At 38.8% G+C, this 24591-nt stretch overlaps 1 protein-coding gene across 4 annotated transcripts in view; it reads right to left on the minus strand.

Moving 5' to 3' along the window:
- piezo2b (piezo-type mechanosensitive ion channel component 2b) overlaps window positions 1-24591 on the minus strand; it is an 84192-nt gene that overhangs the window by 35352 nt on the left and 24249 nt on the right. For 3 of the 4 annotated variants that reach the window (XM_028593358.1, XM_028593356.1, XM_028593359.1), the window contains 14 exons: window positions 22588-22855; window positions 21766-21979; window positions 16982-17156; window positions 14117-14236; window positions 13365-13400; window positions 12539-12656; window positions 11399-11580; window positions 10088-10318; window positions 9362-9482; window positions 8037-8230; window positions 7361-7509; window positions 5044-5217; window positions 2150-2418; window positions 414-574 (listed from right to left, as the gene is read on the minus strand). In XM_028593358.1, the coding sequence (XP_028449159.1) occupies window positions 414-574; window positions 2150-2418; window positions 5044-5217; window positions 7361-7509; window positions 8037-8230; window positions 9362-9482; window positions 10088-10318; window positions 11399-11580; window positions 12539-12656; window positions 13365-13400; window positions 14117-14236; window positions 16982-17156; window positions 21766-21979; window positions 22588-22855 (2412 nt within the window). The remainder of the gene's footprint in view (window positions 1-413; window positions 575-2149; window positions 2419-5043; window positions 5218-7360; window positions 7510-8036; window positions 8231-9361; window positions 9483-10087; window positions 10319-11398; window positions 11581-12538; window positions 12657-13364; window positions 13401-14116; window positions 14237-16981; window positions 17157-21765; window positions 21980-22587; window positions 22856-24591) is intronic. The other variant, XM_028593357.1, reaches the window with a different exon arrangement.

Raw genomic sequence — 24591 nt, forward strand, 5'->3', positions numbered from 1 at the left:
AATACACGTAAAGATTTTGATTTGTTATGTTGAGTTTCCCAATTGTAAGAGTAGCACAAGGGAAACACAGTTGTTAAAATTGTAAACGTACACTCTCAAGTCTTTCTGGGTCTTTTAAAAGTAAATGAAAGTGAGTGTGTGTGTGTTGTGAATCGGTTACATTCCATTATGTGAAAACTCTGAACCAAGCCTCTCTCATCTGACTTCATTGGTATCATTAATTGTTTCACTGTTTTCCTCCTTGAAGATTTATCTGTGTGAACCTACCTTGAACCAATCCTCCTTTCCTCTGGTGCCCCTTTCTTATCTGCTATCTACTATTACGTCATCAAAATGACTGGAGCAATTGTTACAATATGTAAATATTCTTGTTATTCTCTCTTTTTCTTCAGTGGAATCTCAAGCATTCCTACCTCTTTGACAGAGACCATAACAATGTAGCAAGACACAATCTTGATGATGTGGATCTCCAGTAACCACCAGATGAACAGCTGCAGTTTGTGAAAATACTCCAGGAACTTGAGGAAGAGCACAGTCAGACGGTCGACCACCAGGTGCCATTTATTCTTCAGATCTGAAAAAGACAAAATAAAAAAACAGAAGCATTTAAATGGAAAAACAGCAAGACTGAAGGTGGTGCAAAATAAAGAGTTTCCAGGTTTCATCTCTTAAAAACAGCAGTATGTCCTCTGTTTAAACACCTAAATTCCTCTGCTGGCATTTTGCTAAGCGGTCTTTTCAAACACCAACTCAAACTGGAGCAGACTGATGATATGATTCTCTCTTTAACATATCACATCTGTGTAGCCAAAGCCTGATATATCTAAATCACCTGTGTCATACACTTCTATTGAACTATTAAACTGATGATTTTCCTTGTTAAAATGTTCAAATGAGGTGATCTGTGTGACAGTCTGTATTTTAGTGAAGGAAAGAGGAATTTCAATATGTTTATCATTTTATGGGGTCAACATAACAGCTAAACATGTGTTTTACACATATTCTGAAACTGTAAAATGTTTGTTAATGTAATCTTTTTCCCATATGCAGCATCTCAAGATGTATGGAAACACGCCTAAAATCTGTATTAACAAGCAAATTCCAAACTGTTGATTTAATTACCTGAGAATTAAGACTTAATATTTAGTTTTATATTCTCACAAAGGATATAAAACCTCCAGCCACAGTTTGGTGGTGGGTTAATGTTTTTACAAAAGCCATATTATCTCAGGTTCTAATAGAGGCCTCATTGTTTGGATTAGAAAACTCTGAGGGCATATAGCTAACCTAGCTTGCAGCTCATTATAAACTGAGAGGCCATAAAAAATTGTGTTTTATTACCTATTTTATTTTCTGTGGATATAAAACAACATTTTAATTTAAGACCAGGGTGACCGTCTGCGTAAATATGCTAATGGTGCAGCATTAGTTGGCTTTAGCAGGACGATGTAATGGGTGAAAGTGAGCACTTGAGCTACGCTCTGTGTCAGAACAGAAAACTGGAGGTAAATCTTACTGAACCCAAAAATCTGCAATACAACAGATTTTTTACAGCTTTACCGGGGATGATTAATGGCTGCCTGGTGAGAGTGTAGTGCAGCAGATACTTCTTGGACAGCAGACTAAGCTTCTCTAAAAGAGCTTTGGCCTTTAAAGTTTGTATCCAGCAAATGTCTTCTGAGCAGACAGGCTGAGAGAGATATGAGAGAAAAGGTCTTTACACTTATGACTGTAGCCACTACATGACAGCTCATGTGCACCTCAGTTGCAAACACAGTGAGAGGAGTAAACATGGCTGGCAGTGTGGTAAGCTTTAATAAACATTGGAAGAAAACACATGAGTTGCTGAAGTACAAGTCTGCAACATGATCAGCCACACAGCCTCCAGATCAACTGAAGTGGAGGAAGGTAAGAATAGCAAGTTTGTAATATAGTTGAATACTGTAGATTTTGCGGTAAATAAAAGTTTACACTACAGTTAGTATCAAACTGATGTGTTGTCTACTCATTTTAATATATGGTCAATTGATTAATCAAAAAAATTCTGACCACATTAATTGATAATGAAAATAATAGTTAGTTGCAGCCCAAACACGATTGAGTGTCTTGTTGAAGTGTGTAGACCTGCTGTGTTGCAGCTGCTCAGTACCTGAGCTCTGCTCGGTGCTCGGCTCTGGCTCTGTCCTCGCACTGCAGTGGTGGCTCTCCTCTGTGCTGGACTGCCGCGGGTCGGAAAATCTCCTGGGCTTCTCGGCAGTCATGTCAGTGTCATACATCACCACCACCAGGGCCTGCTCCTTCTCCTTCTCTGTCCCCCACTCCCCCTGTGGCTCCTGATCCTCTCTGGACAGCGTTGCCTCCACCGAGCTGGCACTGAGTATGGTGAGGTCTGCCAGGCTGCCATCCGGGTGCACCAGTCTGAAGACATGTGAAGAAGTTATTACAAACAGACACATGCATGCAGACTCACACACACATCTGCATATCTATGCTTATGAGGACCTTGAATTACTTTGGGAATTTTTTTACCAGCTAGATGTTATTTTTAGGAGCATTTTTGGAACTACTAAGTAACAGTTGACAACAATATCACCCCCCAGGTCCATTAAGTAACTATTCTGGAGATTTCGATCAAATGATTGGTTTTGGGGATGGGCCTCTAATTTCTAACTTCAGTAACTTCAGGACTTCTTAAATTTTTAAAGGGCTTTATGGCTTTAAGTGTCTATGAACGTCTGACCCTTCCAACATTTTTTTTAAGTATATAAGTTTTAAGCCTTTTTTTTTTTATAGACAGCGGGAAGAACATATGCAACAAAGATCCCCATATTGACTTTAACCAGGGACGTTGCAGTTCATAGTCGTCACCATGTGAAAATATGTCCTACTCCTTTATCATTCTGACTTAAAATACATGTCTTTCCTAACTTTAACCTTACTAGAAAGCAATTTGAATCTTATCTTAAGGCTGAACAGCAATTTCATGATATCAGGACAAGAAAAAATTCCACATACATAATTTAAATTATATAGATATAATTTATCATATCTGATTTTCTCACATTCCTATATTTTTTAAGGCATTCTGTCCTCATAAGTATATAGATACAACACACACTCATACACATGGTCCAGGTGATTGTCAAAAGGCACCGATGCAATTGTTTGAATGGGACCAGCAGACCAGCGTTTTCTCAGGCATTGTAATCAATAAGCATTGCACATTCCCTCTGCATTCTTTAAAAACAATATGTTGTTTGCTTTTGGTGTTTGAAGGATTTTTCTTTTTGCAGCAGAATAATGGTAGCATCTCAAGGGAGGCATTAACCTCTTAATTAAACTCTTCTCAGGCAATGGAGCAAGGTCAAAGGTTGGGTTTGGCTTGCACGAACCGGCCGCATACCAATGCAAGCATTTTGTTATCTAGTGGTCATACTTACTTGCTCTGCTGACTGGTAATGTTTTGCTTGATGCTGCTCAGAACAATAAAGTTACACAGAAGTCAAGATGAACATTGAGGAGAGAAACCGACAAAGGCAGGCTGAAACTGGCACTTACAATCACCATATGCATGTACTGTAGTTTTATTAAAATGCAAGAAAACAGGCCAAAATGCTCTTGTGGTTTGGGGTAGGCGAGTTTTTTCAGGAAGGGGGTCATTTTCTGGGGTTTTAGTGCAGAGAAGTAGGTGTGTGGCAAGATACTGGAAGGGAAGAACACTTCGTTCAGATTCAAACATGCTTGTTTGACAGTTTGTGAAACTCTTGGAGAGGAGTAGAAGGGTTTTGTTGGGGAAAAGGCTGGGCTTGGTTTGGAGGGGGGTTAAAGATCCAAAAAGGTAACAGAGAACCCAAAAAGAGAAGGCTACAAGCAAAATAATAATGTACAAAACCTGAAAATGAACACCATTCACGTCAGTCAAATAGCTAAACTCCTGGAGTAAGATATTTCAGAAGATCATCAATGTATTATCATTGGCAAAAACTGGGTAACAGTGACAAGTCAGTGCGGGGTAAAGGACTTATTGCAACAGGAAGAGGGAGTTAAGACTCAGAGGTGAACTGGGATGGTGATGGATGCCACAGAAAGTGAGCAGATACCCACCTATTCATGATCAGATAGACACGGCCATTGACTTTAGCATGGCTGTGTGAAAAGGGTGGCAGAGGAGAAATGGCAGCAGGTCATAGAGAGAAGCAGAGCAGCAGAGTCAAGCTAAGCAAGCGACAGCAAAACAATGAAAAATCCACAACAATACGACTGTAAAGCTAAACACTCCACTAGCCTGGATGCCAGCCGAACTTAGCCCCGCCCACAAAATTCGAGGTCGTGAATCTGAGTTTGACCACGTCAGGCTAACACTCCACAACACAGACTATGAAAATGTGCGCGACAAGAACAGTGGTTATATTGGGTGTTTAACAGGGTTTGTAAGTGCGAATATCCAGAGTTTGAGATGAAAAGGTGTTGTAACTTGCCTAAATCGAAACCAATCTTTAAATTAAGAATGTCATGCAGCAAACGGCCACAGGTCGGAGTCAAAACCGCGGCCGCTGCGTCGAGGAGTAAACCTCTATATATGGGTGCCTGCTCTACCAGGTGAGCTACCCAGGCACCCTATTGTGAATAGAGATTTTATAAAATATATATAAATAATTTGAAAATTCCAGAAAGCTGTCTGACAACTCTTACTGCTGTTTTAAAAGGTATTTACAGGATCATAAAAGACTCTTCTAAAAATATTTGATGAGTTTATTGAATGACTTTTCAGATAAACTTGCTTGTGCAGCATAAGGTCACCGTTGAAGGTGAAGTTGAAATGCCCATTGCTCAGGATTTTTAACACTAAAGATGCAGATAAATCTTGCCAAGCAAAAAATAGAGTGGCTGGAATTAGGTCAGGTTGTCTATGAACAACCTCTCTGTGGGGCCATCATGTTCAAAATACTCTACTATGAAATTAAACAAACCAGATACAAAAGAACAAAAATCAGCTTTTCAATCATGGTTTGGACCAAAGAAAACAAACATAATTTGTCTTACCTGTAGATAGTGCTCTCCTCTTTGGCCACTACAGCTTGGAGGTCAGTGAGCTGGAGGAAGCGGTCGTGGAAATAGTGCAGGTGGAGTATACACACCAGCAAGAAGGAAGTGGGAATGAAAATCCTGGTGAACAGCATGGGGACTTCAAACTTAATCAGGCCCAGGTCCTCCAAGCTGCATAGATGAAAAAAAAAAAAAGAGGAATGAAAGTAAAAACATGAGACTTGAGCTTACTTTTTTTTTTTTTTTTTTTTTTTTTGAGTGAGGAATCTCTCAGGTGTAAATGTTTAAAATTGATTCAGTGAAAAGAAAATTTATGAAAAAAGAAGGCCAATGTAAAGTCAAAAGAAAGAATAATTAAAGATTAAAAAGTTCAATAGAATAGAGTGCGGATCGGGCCGCATTTTTCTGTCCAAGCCCGGCCCATGTCTGACAGAGCAGTAACCGAGCCCGACACAGTTAAAATCTCATACTTATGACACATGTACATTTGTTTGTGTGGAAAGCCCATTTTTATTAAGCACCTGAGGGAAGGCATTCAGAAATGTCAACAGATGAGCGCACACGGGGCAACAAGCGCACATTAACACAGACGCGCACCTACATAATAAGCTTTTTTAAATTTAAAATGTTCAATGCCTTATCGCGCTGATGTGACCGAGCCTGACCCAAACCCAAACATCATTTCTAAATATCTGTCCGAACCCGGCCCGGCTCGGTTCGGGTATCCATCCTCTAATGGAGAAGCTCATGGTGAGCAAACTACGGCTAGATGTAGGCCCACAGCTAGATCTCTTCCAGTTCGCATACACCGACAAGAGAGGCACTGATGATGCTATCAACAGTATAGTGCACCTAGTGACTAAACACCTGGAGAATCCTAGGGCCTATGCTAGACTGTTGTTTGTAGATTTCAGTTCAGCCTTTAACACCCTAAAGCCTCAGGTTCTCTTGAATACACTCCAGCTGATGAATGTCAACCCCTTCATCACTGCGTGGTACCACTCATTCCTCACCAACCATACCCAGCAGGCCAGGGTGAACAGACCGTCTGAACCCTTGACCATCAGTAATTGCGCCCCCCAGGGGTGCGTCGTTCACCAGTCCTGTTCACCCTGTACACATGCAGCACTACTAACAATTATATAATATAGTTTTCCGATGATACAGCCATCCTGGGTTTTATGTCTGACACATCAGATACAGCTGTGTATAAAACTGAGATCCAGAACTTTGTCCTGTGGTGCGACAGACATTTTCTCATCCTCAGTGTCAAGAAAACAGAGGAGATGGGATTTGACCCCAAATCCTTCGGAGACCACACACCAGTGGTTATTCATGACCACACCATAACCCGGGTCAACTCTTATAAATACTTGGGCATACCCAACATAACTGACATGGAGTGTTCAGGTAGAAAATGTCTGCACAATGGTCCAACAGTGGCTACACTTTCTTCGTAGGCTGAGGGTCTTCGGTGTCAACCATAAAGTGTTGCTCCTCTTCTACCATACCTGAAAGCCCAGATTACCCGGCTAACACAAAGAGCCATGAAAAACTTGGGAGTCAGACAGCATCCCACACTCCGTCTTTCACAAAACTATCAAGAGGCAGGCCCTGAAGATATTTTCAGACCCCACCCATGTCCTCCACCCTGAGTACCAGCTTCTCCCTTCAGGCAGATGCTTCAGAGTCCCCTGGTGCAGACTCTACCGCTTTAAGAACTCATTTGTCCCTCTGTCCATCAAAGCCAGACTTAACCCCTGAAATGCTGCTTTTATCTTAAACACATACATGTACATTTTTACTTTTCTTTTACCAGGATTTTATGTTGATAATGCGGCTTACCCTTACTTCACATATTATGACTACTATTATGATGTGTTGTACAACGGGCAGTTTGCAATTTTGTTGGCTAGTGGCATGCAACAACAATACAACATGAGCATGTCCATGCAGTGATGTAACAGTCTGTGTCTGTGTCCTGTATGTATGTATGTATGTATGTATGTATGTATGTATGTATGTATGTATGTATGCATGTATGTATGCACTATGTTGTGTTAAATTCTTTAAACAGCAGATACTGTTTGTCCCCAAATTTCCTTCGGGACAATAAAAAAATATATATCCATCGTATCTTATTTACATTTGAGAACACGGGAGAGACTTGAAACATTATCAGTAAACTTGGTCTGTCGTAGTAACTAGTATTTTAAACTCTCTGAACTCTCTGAAATTTCATCAACATATGTAGCTGCACATTTTCATTACCATAACATATCAGTATTCGTGTAGGTGATTAAGGGAAGCTCACCCCTTTTTTTCCATTCCCAACTTCTTTGACCAGAAGTTAGACCAGCGGTCAAACTGGAAGGTGTAGACCACGATGAGGACCAGCATGGTGTATATCACGACAGACATCCAGAAGTACTTCAGGATCCTTCGCCACCACTCATAGTGCACCTAGATAAGAATAATTGTGATAAGTGTGTTTCAGGGGTCATGAATTCTCTGATTGCACAGAGGACATCTGTTTTTACTTCTGGTTATAAAACAGTCGAGAATACACTCTGGATTATGAGCCTTCTGTACACAAACCTTATGACATACTAAAATTGTCAGCACCTTCTGTCTTTGGGAAATTAAATTTGGAAACTTTACAGTGTCCTACCTATATGCTTAAGTTTGGAATACACACATGCAGAACCACTTAGTAAACAGCCTTTAAAGGAATAACGTGCAGTGCTTTCCTTAAAAAAACTATGTATAGACTTATACAAAAGTAATCCCTCTCAATCATCACTTATGACCTACTAGAAGTGTGTGATGGTGTCTGTATCAGAAGACACAGATACAGAATATATTTAAAGGATGTGGGAAAAATGTTTTTTAACATTGGAGATAACTGAGTGGAAATTTAAGAGAAACATTGGAAATATGTTGCTATATATCTGTACAAGGTACTTAGAATCACCAGTGTGTTTTGTTACCTGATAAAGCGCCACAGAGGAGAGGAACATCATCATGTAGATGATCTTGTACATGACGATGGTTCCCTCGAAGCTGACAATGAAGAACATGCCACCACAGATGTAGATCCAGTATTTGACTAGCAGGGCTATCACCATGTTGCCCAGAACCTGCATGATGTCCTGCTCCCCTCCCTCCTCAGAGTCCTCTGCCTCTATAAAACACAGCAGTGAAGCAGAAATCTCTGTGCTAACTGACTAAAACTTTTCAGCAAACTATGAGTTGATCAGTCAACAGACCTTCCTAACTAACCTACATATACATACATACGTATAGTAAAAAACCTCCGCAGGTGAAGGACAGTACTAATCTGAAGGTGTTTAGAAAGACCTTTCCAAAAAACTGAGAACAAGAGATGAACAAATGACTTTCATTTGAACTAAGAATGGATAGCAGTATAGTTACAATATTTTTAAAGTAATTTTTCTTAAAGGTTTTGCCTGACTTTGATCCACCCTATTTGGAAAGCAGTAGATACACATTTAATAGGTGATTTATAACACTATAACGAAGTTGTACAGTAAGCACATACAAGGACATTTTCAAGTGTTTATGTACAGTTTGTCAATAATTATAACTATAGACATATATTATTATAACTATGTTTTACCATATTGTCATTCATTATCTGTTTATGTATTCCCTGTTAAATATTTATATACTGCTTATAATTGCTAAATAGATGGGTGAAAGTAAAACTTTTAAAAGTTTTTAAAAGTAAACAAAAATGGTGCACAGTGGACAGTTTGCAAATTTGACCTACACAAAATAGTGCCTGTATATCTCAATGAAAATTTACATTTTTGGAAAAATAGTGTAAGGTAAAAATGTGTAGACTGCCTGGTAGAATATGAATGAACAACTTAACTGGTTTTGAAAGAAATACTGATAAGTCTTATCTGATCTTGGAGTGATAGTTAGAACTTTAGCCTTCATAAACAGGGAAGGTAGAAATCTGGATCATACTGCAGAACAGCCTGAGAATTCTTCCCTCATTGTGATGACAAACGTAAGAGTATAATGTGTGCAGTGTGAACAAACTCAGGTAAAGCTGAAGGTAAGAAACCTCAATCTTTTGTATCCACCATCTACAAATGTTGATCACCAGACACTCTCATAATTTCACCAATTTGTTGGCTCAGATACTTGCAAATGATCGTTAGTATCTCTTCACACGTACAGTACGGATGGTGTTACTGTAGCAGCTTATACTGTAACCTATATTATGTTTATATATTATTTCTAGTACAATATAAATATAATAGGGGTCCAGCCCAGGGCTTACCCTTCTTCTTCTGATCCTCCACATGAACGTCGGAGAGACCAGCACTGTCTTCTTTTTTTTTTTCCTGTCTCTCTGTAAGCGTTTGTCTCAGCAGCAGCCAGAAGCTCAGCAGACACAGGACCTACACAAAATGAATAAAATATTTTGTCAAACAGATGACCAGCAAGAAAAGAAAAGATTAACTAATACATCATTTGCATTTTTTTACTTGCTGTGAGCACAATATGTGTGGTAAAAACCACATCAGGAGATATACATAAATCAGAATTGAGTTCCTAAACTTGTGTTGGATTCATTTGATATTGTATTTAAAAATACTGTATGACTCAGGTGTGAAATATAATTGCATCCTGTCACATGCACTGTTTAATAAAACTGTATGAGTGTTAATAAACACACCACTGTAAGTTTGTGGCGACCGACTGGCATATACAATCTTTTCTAAACACAATTAGGGCTTTGAGCTATTTTAAAACATGTCAAAACACTGCAAACCTGACCTTCTCCTTCAGGAGTTCATTTGTGACTGTCCTAATACTGTCCTAGTACTCTGTATGCAGCTAATTCCATTAGCTGCATACAGAGTACATCTCTTGCATTATTAAATAACATTTGTGTTTTCAGATCACAGGTTGTTCCTCAATCTAAAGGTCAGTTTAAATGATTGCATGTATTCATAGTAGACAGGGCAAGGTCAAAATCAAGAAAATTCTTTGTCTCCCAAACCTTGGATGAAAGTGAGTGGAAATGGTTGTTCTTCACGGGAAAAAACTCTGGGTCTCCTGTTATGTTCTCAAAAGTGAAAATGTACTGCAGAACTATCAGCAGGTTGCCGTAGGCCACCATGAAGGGAGAAGACAGCATGGCGTAACGCCTCCGGTCCCTCACCATCCACAGCATGCAAGACCAGATGAGGAAGACAAATGTCAGCCAGCTTACGTATGTGATGCTCCATGCCTGAAGAGAAAAAAATCACAGGAGATTTAAAACAAATGCTGAAACTCTGCTGTTGGTGAAGGACTAATGAAGGGGAAATACAAAGATTTGTAGGCTGATCCTTGGCTGTGTTTGCACAGTTTTCATAGAGGCACAACACGACTCATAACATAGCTGGACATGTCATATATTTCAGCATAAGTTGACTACTCAGAAATATTAATATTTGGCATGTGTGTGGTACTTTAATGTTCGGTAGGACACTTTTGATAGATATAATAAAGTTGAATAAAATTTTTGGTTTTGGTTTCTTGCCAATATCTCAACAGGTTTGCATTGCACAGTACATGTGTGTATATGAACGGACATCGGAGAATGTGTTGTCTACAACAAAGCTAAATTTAATGGATTCATTCAGTCCTATTGTTTTTTTGTGTGTAAATGTTGTGAGTGTTCGCAGTACAATTCCCATCATGCTTTAAGTGAAACCAATTTAGTCAGAGAGTTAGCAATTTACACTGCAACCATGGATGGACAAATAAGTATCACCTTGATTACTTTTGATACAAAAGAGAAATTCTAAATTTGATTAATTGATTATATTGTATATTAAACTCTAAAATAACTGTCTCAGAACTTTGCCGCTACTTTTCCTATAATTAAAACAACTATTTATTAGTTCTTTCCATAATTAAGACATTACGGCTAGCTGTTAAATTTGTCTTTATTCCACATTAGTTTTGTGTGGCTATGTACAAATGTAAACAGTGTCACTGTACTTAAAATAAATGTTTTTGAACATGTTACTTTGTAGTAATAATGTTGTGTTCATGTCATGTCAAATTAAACTATAAATAAAAACCGCAATTTGGAAAACAACCATTACATCTTCATTGCAATGGTAGAATGCATTTTGGGAGATTTTATTATGAATTACATTCACACTAACATAGCTATAACTAACTATACGTCAATTTTAAATTCACAAAAAAAGTGATTTGGGATGTTTTCCTTTCTGACATCCAAATACACCACAAAAATGCAGCAAAAGCCAGCTTCTTTAGCTCCTAGGTTACACCATGTGCGTGCTGCATTACTCACCATCATGGCTATTAGAGCACAGATGTAGCTCTGTTTCATGATGAAGTGAAAGATTTTGACCATCGCACTGACTCCTCTTTTCTTCATCCCATCCTCTCCTCCCTCAGACTTCTCCTCTCCTCCCTCCAATTCCGAATCTTCCAGGGGCAAACACACTTCATACACACACTCTTCCTTCTTCTCTGGTAGGACACATAAAACACAACTCACTGTTAGTGAGAATAGTTACGGTTACTCTGTGGATTTATGGAGTTAAGTGAGGCACCGCGGTAATTTAGTGTTGAGCTTCTATATAGTAGGCGATGCATTTATAGAAGCTCAACACTAAAAATAAGACACATTTAGAAAAGAATAGTCAAAATCTGTGCAGCAGAGGTCAAGATATCCCGACTTTTACACCAAATTATGGGAAAATGATTCATTTTCATGGACAACAAATGTATGTACAAAATGTTTGGCAGACAGACATGAACCATGCCGCAAGCATGGCTAGAAAAGTGTGTAGTCTCCAAGACCAAAACAAACTTTACAAAGCTCTTAAGGTAACAGAAGACATCAAACAGCTGCATTCACAGGCTGTTGAGTGCCCCCCATGACTAGTAAATTGACTGTGACATGTAAAATCAGTAAAGTGTCCCTTTTTTAGACAATTTTGTGAATTCAGTGGCGACATAGTGCAAACTAAAAGTACAAAGATAGTAAATGTTGTACCATCAAAACAGAGGAATGATCTGTGCCTATGGCCGACAAATTCAATGATTTCTGACAGTTATTTTTTAATACACCATGAATGTCAGAATAGAACAAAAAGATAATCAAGCCAGATTATAAATCTTCAAAATGTTTGTTATTTGTTTTTCTATACTCTGTATCTTATTCTATAAAGCTTTATGTCACCCTTCCATAAACTAGGAAAAACTGCTAAAAGTTTCTGAACATGAATATAACATAAACACTTGAACACAAAAGCAACATAAAACTGCTTAACTTATACACCATCTGTTATCTAGGATACAGAGAAAGCGGTGGTTTTATAGTAATTCTTTCTACAAGTTCCACTCCATTTTCATGTCTTTCAGTTTTATCTTTTTAAGGAAATTAAGAGAAAAGACGCAGACAGTTGAGGGTAACCAAGCTCACCTGTACCGTCACTAGGCTGGTCCATTTTATACTGAGGGGTGGAATACAAGTCCAGGCAAACTGGTCCATTCTCAGTTGCGACAAAGTCAAAGGATGTCCCGTTTGAGGTGGGTACAGCCTGTAGATCATCATCACAAATTGCAAATACATTTCTGTTACTAAGGAACAGGTTTGTAAAGGGATCACACTACTGTACTGCATCCTGCACAACAAAGACAAACAGGAGTAACTGCTTTTGTGTGATGAAAATATGATTCAACGACTGGATATTGTGCTTTTTGTTCATTTCAGTTTGTTTGTTAGCAGTTTAGTTACCATACTTTGGCTTTGTAGGGCAGTACAGGGATTATTTCTACTTTTCACACTGCACATTCTTTAATGTAACTTGGCACAACCTGCCTCAAATACTGTAACAAAGAGCTTACAAGCATTTTATAAAACATAAGTCCACAGAGAGTTACATTGATACTTTGATACCCATTCTGTGCTTTTGGAAATACGGGAAATACAAGCAAACAAGCATAGAAATAACTTTTTTTAAATCTTTCTTAAATTTTCAATGTTTCAGAGGCATTTGAGCACATTGGCTTTATGATTACAACTTCACAACTTAACAGGTGTAGAGTATATACAGTATCTCTGGGCTGGGAGACACAGTGGGAAAAGGAGTTAAACATGTATGTTTAAACAAAGGTTAATGATGACTCTGTTCTATGAGGGTGCAGTGTGAAAAGCACTTTGCAGTGGTTCCTTTTCTTGCAGCAAGACTGAGGGATTAAGGGGGTAAAGATGCACATATTTAAGACACATCCAAAGCAGCCCCCACCTCAGTTGTACTGAAGCCATCCTGGGTGGAGAGGAGCTAGGAGGAGATAAGAGCATACAAGGCAATGTGTGTTATCGATGAGCTGCTGAAGTCAAAGGCCTCCTTGTTCTTTATAGTCTCTGATAAGCAGGAATAAAGTCAAGCAGCACTACTCTGTAAATCGAGCCCATCACTCATCTGTGTCTGCACACCCTAAAAGCTTTTAAACCTCAGGAGGTGGCCGGTGGAGACAGACTACGGACCTTGATATGGGAACAAGGTCAGAATGTGTGTGTGTGTGTGTGTGTGTGTGTGTGTGTGTGTGTGTGTGTGTGTGTGTGTGTGTCCATCTGAAATCTTTCCAGGGATGAGTCTATTACAAAGGTGAAAGCTCAGGGAAAATAAGATGTTAGCTTGTAAAAACTACAGCTTGAGTTTACAGAATTAAAAAGAGTAGGTTTCATCTTTATTTTTAATATTACTGCACTAAAATATTAAATTTTTGTAATTATTGTTTAAAAGCTAAACTGAATCAAATTGTTTCAGGTCAACAAAATGTGTTATTTGGGGTTTTAGCAGCCTTCAACTGCAACACTTCAGAAGTTTTAAGGCTGCTGTCCTAAAATAAACAATTTCTTAAGCGTGTGTTAATGTTTTTTTTACAATGGGATTCCGTACAATGGTATCCTAACCAAAGGATGACTACTTCATGACCTGTCCAATAACCAATACTTTGTTAGTCATGTGTCATGTGTGTATTAACCCTGACGTACGTTTTTCTCATCTGTGCCCTGGCGAGATTCCCACCACATCTGCCTCTTCCTGTTGGCCGAATTATTTGTTGTGTTTCCATCCAGATCTTCCTCCTCACACATATCGCCGTCCTTGTCGTCCTGAAAAAACATAGATAGACAGTTTGAATGAAACATATCTTCACCACTGGACTTTGAACTCAGTCCACTTTTGTGCAACAGAGATGATACTCTCAAGAATCACAGTTTTAATCAACTTCTATTGGACAAGATCAATGCAGTTTTACTGTAAATTATCAGCATTTCTCACCATTGATTTTCTGTATTTTTTCACAACAAACAATATGACCATGGCAGTGTCCACAAAAAATTCAGAAAAAAATGTGCACTGGAACACATTGGAAAGCAAATTCCACTTGTTCTCGGTGCAGTTCAAATTTCAAATAAATCAGTTTAAATATTCAGTTTTTACTGCATTGGCAAACTACTGCTGAATAAAATGAGACGATGAACTACAAATCAGGCACTGAATTAAATTAGAAATTGTTACAGTGATTACAGTCTTTTTGGTGAAGATGAGATCGATCATAATCTGGCATCTCCATTATCGAACAAACCTGTCAGCTGCTGATTTATATTGTAATCCTGTTTTATTATTAGTGTCGTCTAAAGTATAAGAGTAGGTAAAAACACCCACACGTACACACACCCCTCTATAGAGGGATCAATAATGCATACAGCCCCACAGGTTTACAGGGAAGTATTGACCCCTCTATAAAAACACTAATCTATAACTCCATTACAGGACAGAGGAGCTACACCTCAAGCTGGGAGGAGAAAGAAAACGGGTTGAATTCAGGAGTGAGGGTCTTCATGACATTTCCCTCATAACATGACATTTCATTGAGAATTGCAGTAATCCCACTTCAGTTGAGGGAGTTGAGTTTGCATGAAATAACGGTGAAGTCTTCAATAATAATTATATATTGGGCCAATCAGTTATAAGATACATTTTAAAGGGTCAGCGATTATTCCTATTTATACTGGCCATTTAAAGAGCCATCCCCAATACACTTTCAATGTAAGAGATGGAGGACAAAATCCAGAAGACGTTGACTTGATTTGATTTACTCAAACTAACTTCAAATCAACTTGAGTGTATTTTTGCTAAAACAAGGACTGTGATTTTTTTCATCCAGCTCTTCCATTGGAAGCATGTTAGAAAGGGATCTATTAATGGTCAGTATGAACAGGTGTAATGATTTCAGCAAGCAAAATTAGTTTCAACATACATATAGGCACCTGAATACAACCCGACGGCCGACCTTTGGCAGAAAAGGCAGTCGGACTGACTGCCTCCAAGAGTTGATCAAAAAAGTGCCTCGGAACACACCGAAGCGACGCTAACTTGAGCGTACGTTCTGCGCGTGCGCGATACATGTCAAATCGGCCCAAATGAAGGCCGACGGCTCCTCCGACTGACGACGACACGGAACACACCAAACAGACTCAAGTCACTGACCTCGCCAGACTGTCCCGATTATCGGCTTGGTGTGTCAGGGCCTTAAAACAGACTTGAAAAAATGTGAACCAATTCTTTGATGTTTCAGTCTTCAGACCTTCACCAGAATACATTTTTCCAAAAGGATTTGTTGATTAAATGACTAAAAGTGATTGACAGTGTTTGTTGTATTGTATTTACAACTATAAATATGATGTAACATTTTAGATACAGAGTACATACTTTACACCAGTGAGTTTAATTTGTAAACTTTTGTACAATAACTACAAAAATAAATTATTGCTTCATAAGTCCTCAAATTTAGACCAGTGGCATCTGAATTGTTATGTAACCATTACTTTTAACCCTATAGAGCACTGGAACACTGGAACATGGTGCCAAGATGCATTCTCCCTTTATGCTTTGTCAAAATTAGACCATCAGTGTCTCAGATAACACCTGAGCTACGGCGGACAGATTCAGCCAGGGATCAATCGTCCTGGAATCTTCCATCAATACAGTTTCTCTGATCACAAGCCCACCTGTCTGTCCATTTAATTCAATCTGGTTCTATTTTAGTTCACTGTCTGGAATTTACTGAGGAGCCGTGGTGTGCTGAATTCAACTAAACATCTTAGACACACTGACTGCCTGCACCCACCCAGTTTTATATTAACTGCAAATCCAGCTTTCTCTAAGCAGCAGCTCATTCAAGTTTTAAAGCACAAATAATAGTTAAATCAGACACTGTTAGTGGAGAAAGGCAGGTTATTTTATCTCAAGGCGAAAATTTCACTCATTTCACTTTCACTTCATGGTTGTATTGTAATTATTGTCATAATTTACTGTAGCTGTGATTTTTGTGATTCAGAGTTTTTCCCAGAATAATGCATAATGGCCAGAAAGTAGGTATGAACTTGCATAAGTGTATTCAGCTGAGTTGAAGAGAGCGATAGTGAAAAATGAATGACAAAATACAGTATGTACGATGTCTTGAAGCTGCATTGCATACGTTTCTATTGAGGTTCTGCCTCCTTTACCTGTATATTTATTTCTCTATGACTGATAAACATCACTGTAAAATCTAGACAAAAGCCCTTACTCTATGGTTTTAAATGAACAGAAAAATTATGTTTTTGATGGCTGAAACAAGAAAAGAGCATCATAAAGAAATATTGTACAGTACCTACATTTTCTAGTTCTGTTTTTGTAAAATATCAGGTATACAAATCAATCACATGATTGCTTTTCAGTCAAAATCACCTAATATAATGAACCTGTATGGCCAAATTATTGACATGTCTTACAGTAAATGTCACAAAGCTGTGAACTAAAAAAGGTCTACTCTCATGTGCTTTTATTGCATTTCTGTCTGCTGTCCTCACCGTCAGCTGGTCGATGGGTTCCTGCAGCCAGAGGCGGATGAGCGTGGCCAGGGTGTAGTAGAGAATCAGCAGCATGATGGGATTGACAAAGTGGTACCACTTGCGCTCAGGGTGCACAATGAGCTTCCATGTGTAGGAGCAATTGCTCTGAACAATGGGGGACATGCCAAATATCCTGCAGCAAAAGACAGAGAGACAGGTATATGAAGACAGGAACATTTGCCAGGATTTTAAGTTATAAAATCAGGAACTTTGAGAATAAATTAGCAAGAGACAACATTGTGTAGATATATAGTATACATAGACAAACAAAAGCTTGACATATTATCATAGAGGTCAACATTTACAGTCATTCTGATGTAAGGGTGTGATTTCTGAACAAGATCACACAACTTTATTTCCAGAAAATATGTCTCTGTTAAAGAGCTGCAACGATTTCATGCAAAAAGGCCAAATATTTGATGTTTCTAGGTTCTAAAATATAAGAATGTGCTGCTTTTCTTGGGCTTACATTACAATTGAATAATTGTGGGGTTTTTGCTGGTGGTGTGACAAAACAAGACATTTAAAGACGTTACATTGGGTATTTTCCATTGTTTTCTGATGTTTCACAGACCAAATGCTTAATCAATTAAATAATTGGCAGAATATTCAATGATGTAAACAACTGTTAGTTGCAGCTCTACTCTGTCTCCTACAGCTTTACTCTAAACTAATTAAACTGTTTTAGACTTTATACTTGACATAAATAGAACCTTTGTTGCTTTGATTTGTCCTTGAAGGCGAGTTTATAATTTAACTCTACAATAGTTGGAAAAAATAGATTGGCTTTCTTGGAATGTGTCTTCCAACAGCCATGAGGGGAGGCAAAAATGCACTAATTATCGATTCCGGAAACAAAGCCAGGTTGGATGAGGCGATGCAAACATTATAAAAGATTGTTGGAACTGCAGAGTCATGCTGTCTGTGCTGGGTGGCCTATATACAAAACATCAGTGGTTCCCAACTTGGGGGTCGGGACCTCTCAAGAGATGTTGCTGGGGGAAAGGGAGGTCTGGACTACCTTGCTAAGCCTGCTGCCACTGCAACAATTGCCCTGGATGGATGGATGGATGGATGGATGGCATGGCATGGCATGGCCTTGGCGGAGGTCTGCGCTCTCCGAGTGCCCTTTTAGTTTAGTTTAGTGTATTTATAATCTCAATGAAGTGTTGTGATTTCCAGTGTAATTCTTAGAAGATTGATGAGTTTGATATTCTTAATAGGTAGTATAATAACAATGTTAAAGTATGTTACAGTTGACTTGGCTCACTTAAGCTTCCAAAAGTAAGTGTAGTCTCTGACTTTTTGTTAGATAAAATTGCCCTAAAGAAAATTTCCGTCCACACTAACTTTGGAGTCTGCAAAATGCACTGAGGTGAAAAATCTGTTTGTACCACAAAGGATGCCGTACAATTCACTCCTTTTCCTCCGAGCAGAACAAAGATCATCTACTCAACGGGAAGTGCTCTGACGTGTTCCAGTGACAACCACACAGATTAAGATGCCCCCTGAGTCTTTTCTGTCTATGCCATGTGGAGGAGTGAACCGGAGTGAACGCCCCCTTCTGACCCCATCACACTTCCTGAATGTTTCTTGTTGCAGCTGGGGGAAAGACCGCTGGTCACATGACTGAGGACTTCCATTGTAAGGAGGGGAAGCAGGAAGTGGAGTGGAAGCCAGGCCTCTCAACAGTCTCACTCAACGCCAGGCCAACAGCAAGGCCGAGTCACTGTCAACAAGCACAATTAGGGCAGGCACTGAGGTGGCCTATTGTCCAAATGGGGCTGCACATATTTACGTCCTTAAGAGTTTCCCTCAGAGCGCCTGAGGGTGTGCAGAGAGGAAACAGGCCGGATCAGAGGAGAGTGTGTTACTTTTATCATTACATTGGGCCTCAGTTTTCACACAGCGGCAAACAGAAATACTTCAGATCTGTGGAAAGTCACCATGAATACACAAGGAGATGGCAGATGATGAAAAAGTTGGCCTGTTCATGTAAAGAGCTATCAAAAAAAAAAATCAGAGTTGTGGGAAACTTTCCAAATTTAGGACTTCAAATACACAAATGAAGATCTGTTATAGAAAATGAGTCACACTCACTCATATTTACTGCTGGAAACTAAATGAAGCAAATATACAAGTTAGTATTGAAGTTATAAGTCATTTTGGTGATAATTTAGCTTTTTTTTGTAATATTTATGTAACTAGTTTGAAACAATGGTTTCCAACCCTTTGGCCTTATGACTTTTTAAAATGAAGCAATGTCAATCTGTTAACACCTTATCGCAGCTTATGGCATCTGTGTGGTGAGGCCTGAGGAGGTGACTTTTCAGTATTTTACTTTACAGTATTTTAGAAGCCCACAAGATCAAAGTTTTAAAGTATTTTTCTAACTTTCATGATTTTTAGCGGCCCAAAGAACCCAGAATTTCACAATAAAAAAGAATATTACAAGATTTTCTGTATAAAACCTTTTGTAATCCTTTTATTTATTTGTTGAGCCCTCAGATTTATCTTGGGGAGTCTTGACCTCAAGGCTGGAAACACTGATTTAGATGGTACTCCTACTGTTTAGTTACTACAGCATGCACATTTTAAATAGACTATTACTGTGCAGATGGTGCGAGAGTGGTCCGTTCATTCTTATGTGTTTTCTAACAAGACGCCCATCAATGCAGCACTGTAATCACACCTTATCTGCCATCTGAACCAGGAGAATGATGGTGAGGACACAAGGTTTGTACAAGGCAATTCCATCTATGCATAGCTGTAAATAACCTCAGTCCTGACACAGCTTTCAATGAGAAATCCTGAGATCAATAAAACCCTGCAACACCAGGGACACTGAGACAACAGCTACACTGAAACAACAGCTACACTGAGACTACAGCTACATTGAGACTACAGCTACAGTAAGAATACAGCTACACTGAGGCTGCAGCTACACTGAGAAAACAGCTACACTGAGACTACAGCTACAGTAAGACTACAGCTACACTGAGGCTACAGCTACACTGAAACAACAGCTACACTGAGACTACAGCTACACTGAGACTACAGCTACAGTAAAACTACAGCTACACTGAGACAACAGCTACACTGAGGCTACAGCTACACTGAGGCTACAGCTACACTGAGACTACAGCTACACTGAAACAACAGCTACACTGAGGCTACAGCTACACTGAGACTACAGCTACACTGAAACAACAGCTACACTGAGGCTACAGCTACACTGAGACTACAGCTACACTGAAACAACAGCTACACTGAGGCTACAGCTACACTGAGACTACAGCTACACTGAAACAACAGCTACACTGAGGCTACAGCTACACTGAGACTACAGCTACACTGAGACTACAGCTACACTGAGACTACAGCTACACTGAGACTACAGCTACAGTAAGACTACAGCTACACTGAGACAACAGCTACACCGAGACTACAGCTACACCGAGACTACAGCTACACTGAGACTACAGCTACACTGAGGCTACAGCTACACTGAGACTACAGCTACAGTAAGACTACAGCTACACTGAGACAACAGGAACATCGAGACTACAGCTACACTGAGACTACAGCTACACTGAGACTACAGCTACACTGAGGCTATAGCTACACTGAGACAACAGTTAAGAAAATGCCATTAAGAAATACATGTAACAATAATGTGAGATGGGACATGTTTTACATATTTGTACATTACATTTTACATTATTACAATTTCCTCATGAACATACTATTGTAGAACATTATTTTTTTATGTGTGTATTTTGATGCATGATTCTGTAGTATTATTTCATATCGCTAAATGTTCTTCACTTTTTTGTCAGACAACTCAGGTGGTAGTCTTGACGTGTATTTTTCAGTAATTAGTAAATAAACAGCATTCTTTGCATTCCAGGTTGTCAGTCAAACACAATGAGCTTAGTGACTCAAGGTACTTTCTGCAACAGAGTTTGTATTCATTACAACTGTGACTAACATATGTTGGCAAGATGTGCAAAGATGTGGCTTTACTCCAACCAAGTTTCACAGCTGCAGCCACAGACAGCTGATTGTCTCTTTTCTCATGCATAATAAAACAACACTGGTTGTAGTGAAGTGCCTAAAAGCTCTGCTTCTGATATTGATGTGCTGTGCGTAGGAGTTTGATATATCTGCTCTCCAGCTGAGTTTGCCTTTTCCTTTGCCTTCTTGTTTGTAACAATAGTAAATATTTATTATCGTTTAAACAAACTTGCCTTGGACGCAATAAATACAGTTGAATCAAAAGGAGCTCTGGCTGCTGAGCACTGTCATCACGTCATGTACTTACACATTAGTAGAAGCCAGACAGCATTAGCGTGGGCTTGTGCTGTTTAACTAGAGAAATACCATTTGAACAATTCATCAAAGAGGCAGGAGATCTAAAGTTCAACTTTCTCAAGATTGAACCATCACTCACTGCTGTTTGTATTTTGTTCTCAATGTCTGAGTAATCTCTTTCTGTAGGCCATCACGTTTAAATTGGGAAAATAATCTTAATCTATTGCATGCTAATAAGCAAAGATATTGCAAATTAAAACAATTTTTGATTTAGACTAATGAAAAATTCAGAGGTCTAATGTTTGAACCTTGAACCTGGCACAATATTACAGATTTAAAGCATACTTTGTAAATTACAGGATTTTGACAGTTTCAGTGAAAATTATTCTTATTTTTATAAATATACATTCATTCTGCATGTGTTTCACCTGATGTAGTTATCATCCGATGGGATGGACTCCTGGAAGAACTGGAACTGGTAGAGGTAGAGGACAATAAGGTGTCCAGCGCTAAAGATGGCCATCAGGACACACATGCAGCTGAAGATTAGTGTGTCGAAGGTCCGGCAGAGGGACCACCAGGTGCACAGGAACAGGAAGATGAAGAAGTAGAAAGCCGAGGTCAACGAGGGTAACATTATACCTGCAAACATGAACAACAGTGGATACAAAGTCAGTGGACTGTGGTTTACTTATCTGATCAGGATGATATATAATTGTCAGCTTTTGATTTGACCTAAATAGATCACAACACTTCAGTTGTTGTTGGAGGTAAATTGTTAAATCTGAGAAATGTTAACTGAATTATTTCCAAAACACTACGGCATTCAGTTTTCTTGAATGTGGCAAATCTCACACCTCACATATGGAGCTAGAGACACAAGTTTAAACAATTATTTGCAAATACAGTTTACAATTAAAATATACTTTGCACTACTGCACCCTTACAATCAAAAAGCACACCTTAAAACAGTGGAGTTGCATGGGGCAATGAAAAAACTTTCACGTTATGGGTAAACGGTCTTTGAGAGCTGTGTGGAGACAATCCCAGCCCGCTTTTTTCAGTATTTCGATTATAGCTCCTTTAAAACTCTTTGCTTTTAGTACATTATTACAGAATAAAAAAAAAACAGTACAGTAACTGAAAAAGGTGCCAAAGTACTGTATTTAATTTAATACTTTGATATATTCAGATGGTAATGCTATAAGATGAATATGCAGATTCACTGTACAGCATTCAAAGCTGCTCACCTGTCATGCCCAACAAGATGGTGACCACCACCTTCCCCGCAGTGGTGATCAAGTTCCCAATAATCTCCTTCACTTTGGACGCAACCTCCGCCACAAGCCGCAGGATTTTCATCTTGGTGCTTTCTTTTGCTTCCTCCTCCTCTTCTTCTTCCTCCTCTTCGTCCTCGTCCAGCTCCTCCTCCTCTTCATCCTCCTCAGCCTCGTACCCCCGTTCAAAGTCCTCCTCTAGCAGGATGTTGTCATCCAGACTCAGCTTCTCCTCTTCTTCCTTTTTTTTGTGTTGGGTGGGTGGGGTGGGTGGGTGGGGTGGGGGGGGGATTATGGTAACATGTTACATTTCAGTATTAAATGATTAATGGTGCAGCTTGGAAGTCAGAGCTCTCCATGGTACTGAAAACAGTTTCCCTACAGGTAGCACTTGCATAACAATCATTGTGTATATTCCAGTTTAGCATATCTAGACATACATGTGGTCGGTTTGGCAGCTTGAGACATGATTATCGACCCGTGGCAGATGTTTTCTTCTGGAACCACATGTTGGCTGAGATCTAATACAGTCACTTCTTCCTTGGCTGCTGTATCTAACCAACTATGTGTCACTCTTTTCCTACAGTCTCAATAAAATAGGGGCATAAAAACAAGTGAGCCATTTACTGCGATTTATATAGAACACATAGGGCACCAGACAAAGAAAGTAGCAGGTGATACAAAGCCTGTTTTGAATCAAACAATTTCAGCTCAGATGGCTCACTGATGGAAATAAAAGCATGAACACAACAAAGGCTCTATAGAAGATAGTTTCTCAGTAATGTGGAGCAATGCCATCTGTGCCAGCGTGAGCAGCACAGTCAAAGTGAAAGTGAATGTGCATTTAATTTACACTGAGTCATAAAGAGAAGGGAGGACTTGCCAAAGGGACAGAGGCTGTATTCCAAGTTATCAACAGTTAAAGGGAACTCTCTATTCAAACTCTTGCTATGCTTATCTCAACTTAGGAAGCTTAATGTAAACACTACATACAGAGCAGGAGAAGAGACTGGCCACTCCACTGGCCACTTAAGCCAGTAAAAACTTTTTCTTTCTTTTTTTAAATCTGGTTAGTTATGACTGTCAAAAGGTGGTTTTAGTTTGCATGCCGTTAAGTGCTAGTGAACACACATAGATGTCATCCATTCAGTCAGAGACCTAAAATGGAGTCTGGAAATGTTGACAAGCTTGTAGTCTTGTCTTTTTCCTGGTCCAGAAATCTAAAATCAGTTTGTCTAAAGATGTTTAAATTGGGATTTGGTGACATTTGAGGTTTGTGGCCACATTTACTCTTTATATTTATGAGAACATTCTCATTAAGCAATTTTTTACTTCTACAGTTTAGTTTTATGGCCCTAATGCTCTGCTTGTACATAGTCTTTAGATGTTTATCCAAATACATACCCTACGCCCTAACATTATTTGGTTGTCTATTTCAAATTAGGACTGAAACAATAAGACAAATAATATTCTATTAGTGCACCAGTTTCCCAAACTTTTACAGCATAAATGCATATTTACTGTAACAGGGGTTTTAATAATGTTGATGCTTATTGCTTATTTCTGTTTTAAAATGTACATAGTAAAGTCTAGCTAATGTAAGCAAATGTTGCATATAGTTTTGATTTGGTGAAAAGTTATCTATCCATCCTTAAAAGGCACATTAATTTGTCAAAAATGTTTTATTTTATAAAGGAAAATAATATACACTACAAAATGTAAGGATTTGCTGCTTTATCTGATTTATTCATTATAAATAGAATATCTTTGGGTTTTGGACAGATACTAAAACAAGATATGAGAATTTGAAATGGCCATTTTTCATAATTTGTACAGGTTTTTGTAAACTTAAAATTAACTGTAAAAAAATTATAGATTATTCAATAATGAAAATTAACATTTTTTTAAATTCAGATAGATGGATGTAAAAGTCAGACACTGTTTTCAGGACACTGCATGTCATCACAAATTACACCT

This window comes from Perca flavescens, chromosome 12, assembly GCF_004354835.1.
Source record: "Perca flavescens isolate YP-PL-M2 chromosome 12, PFLA_1.0, whole genome shotgun sequence".
In the NCBI taxonomy this organism is placed as follows: Eukaryota; Metazoa; Chordata; class Actinopteri; order Perciformes; family Percidae; genus Perca; species Perca flavescens.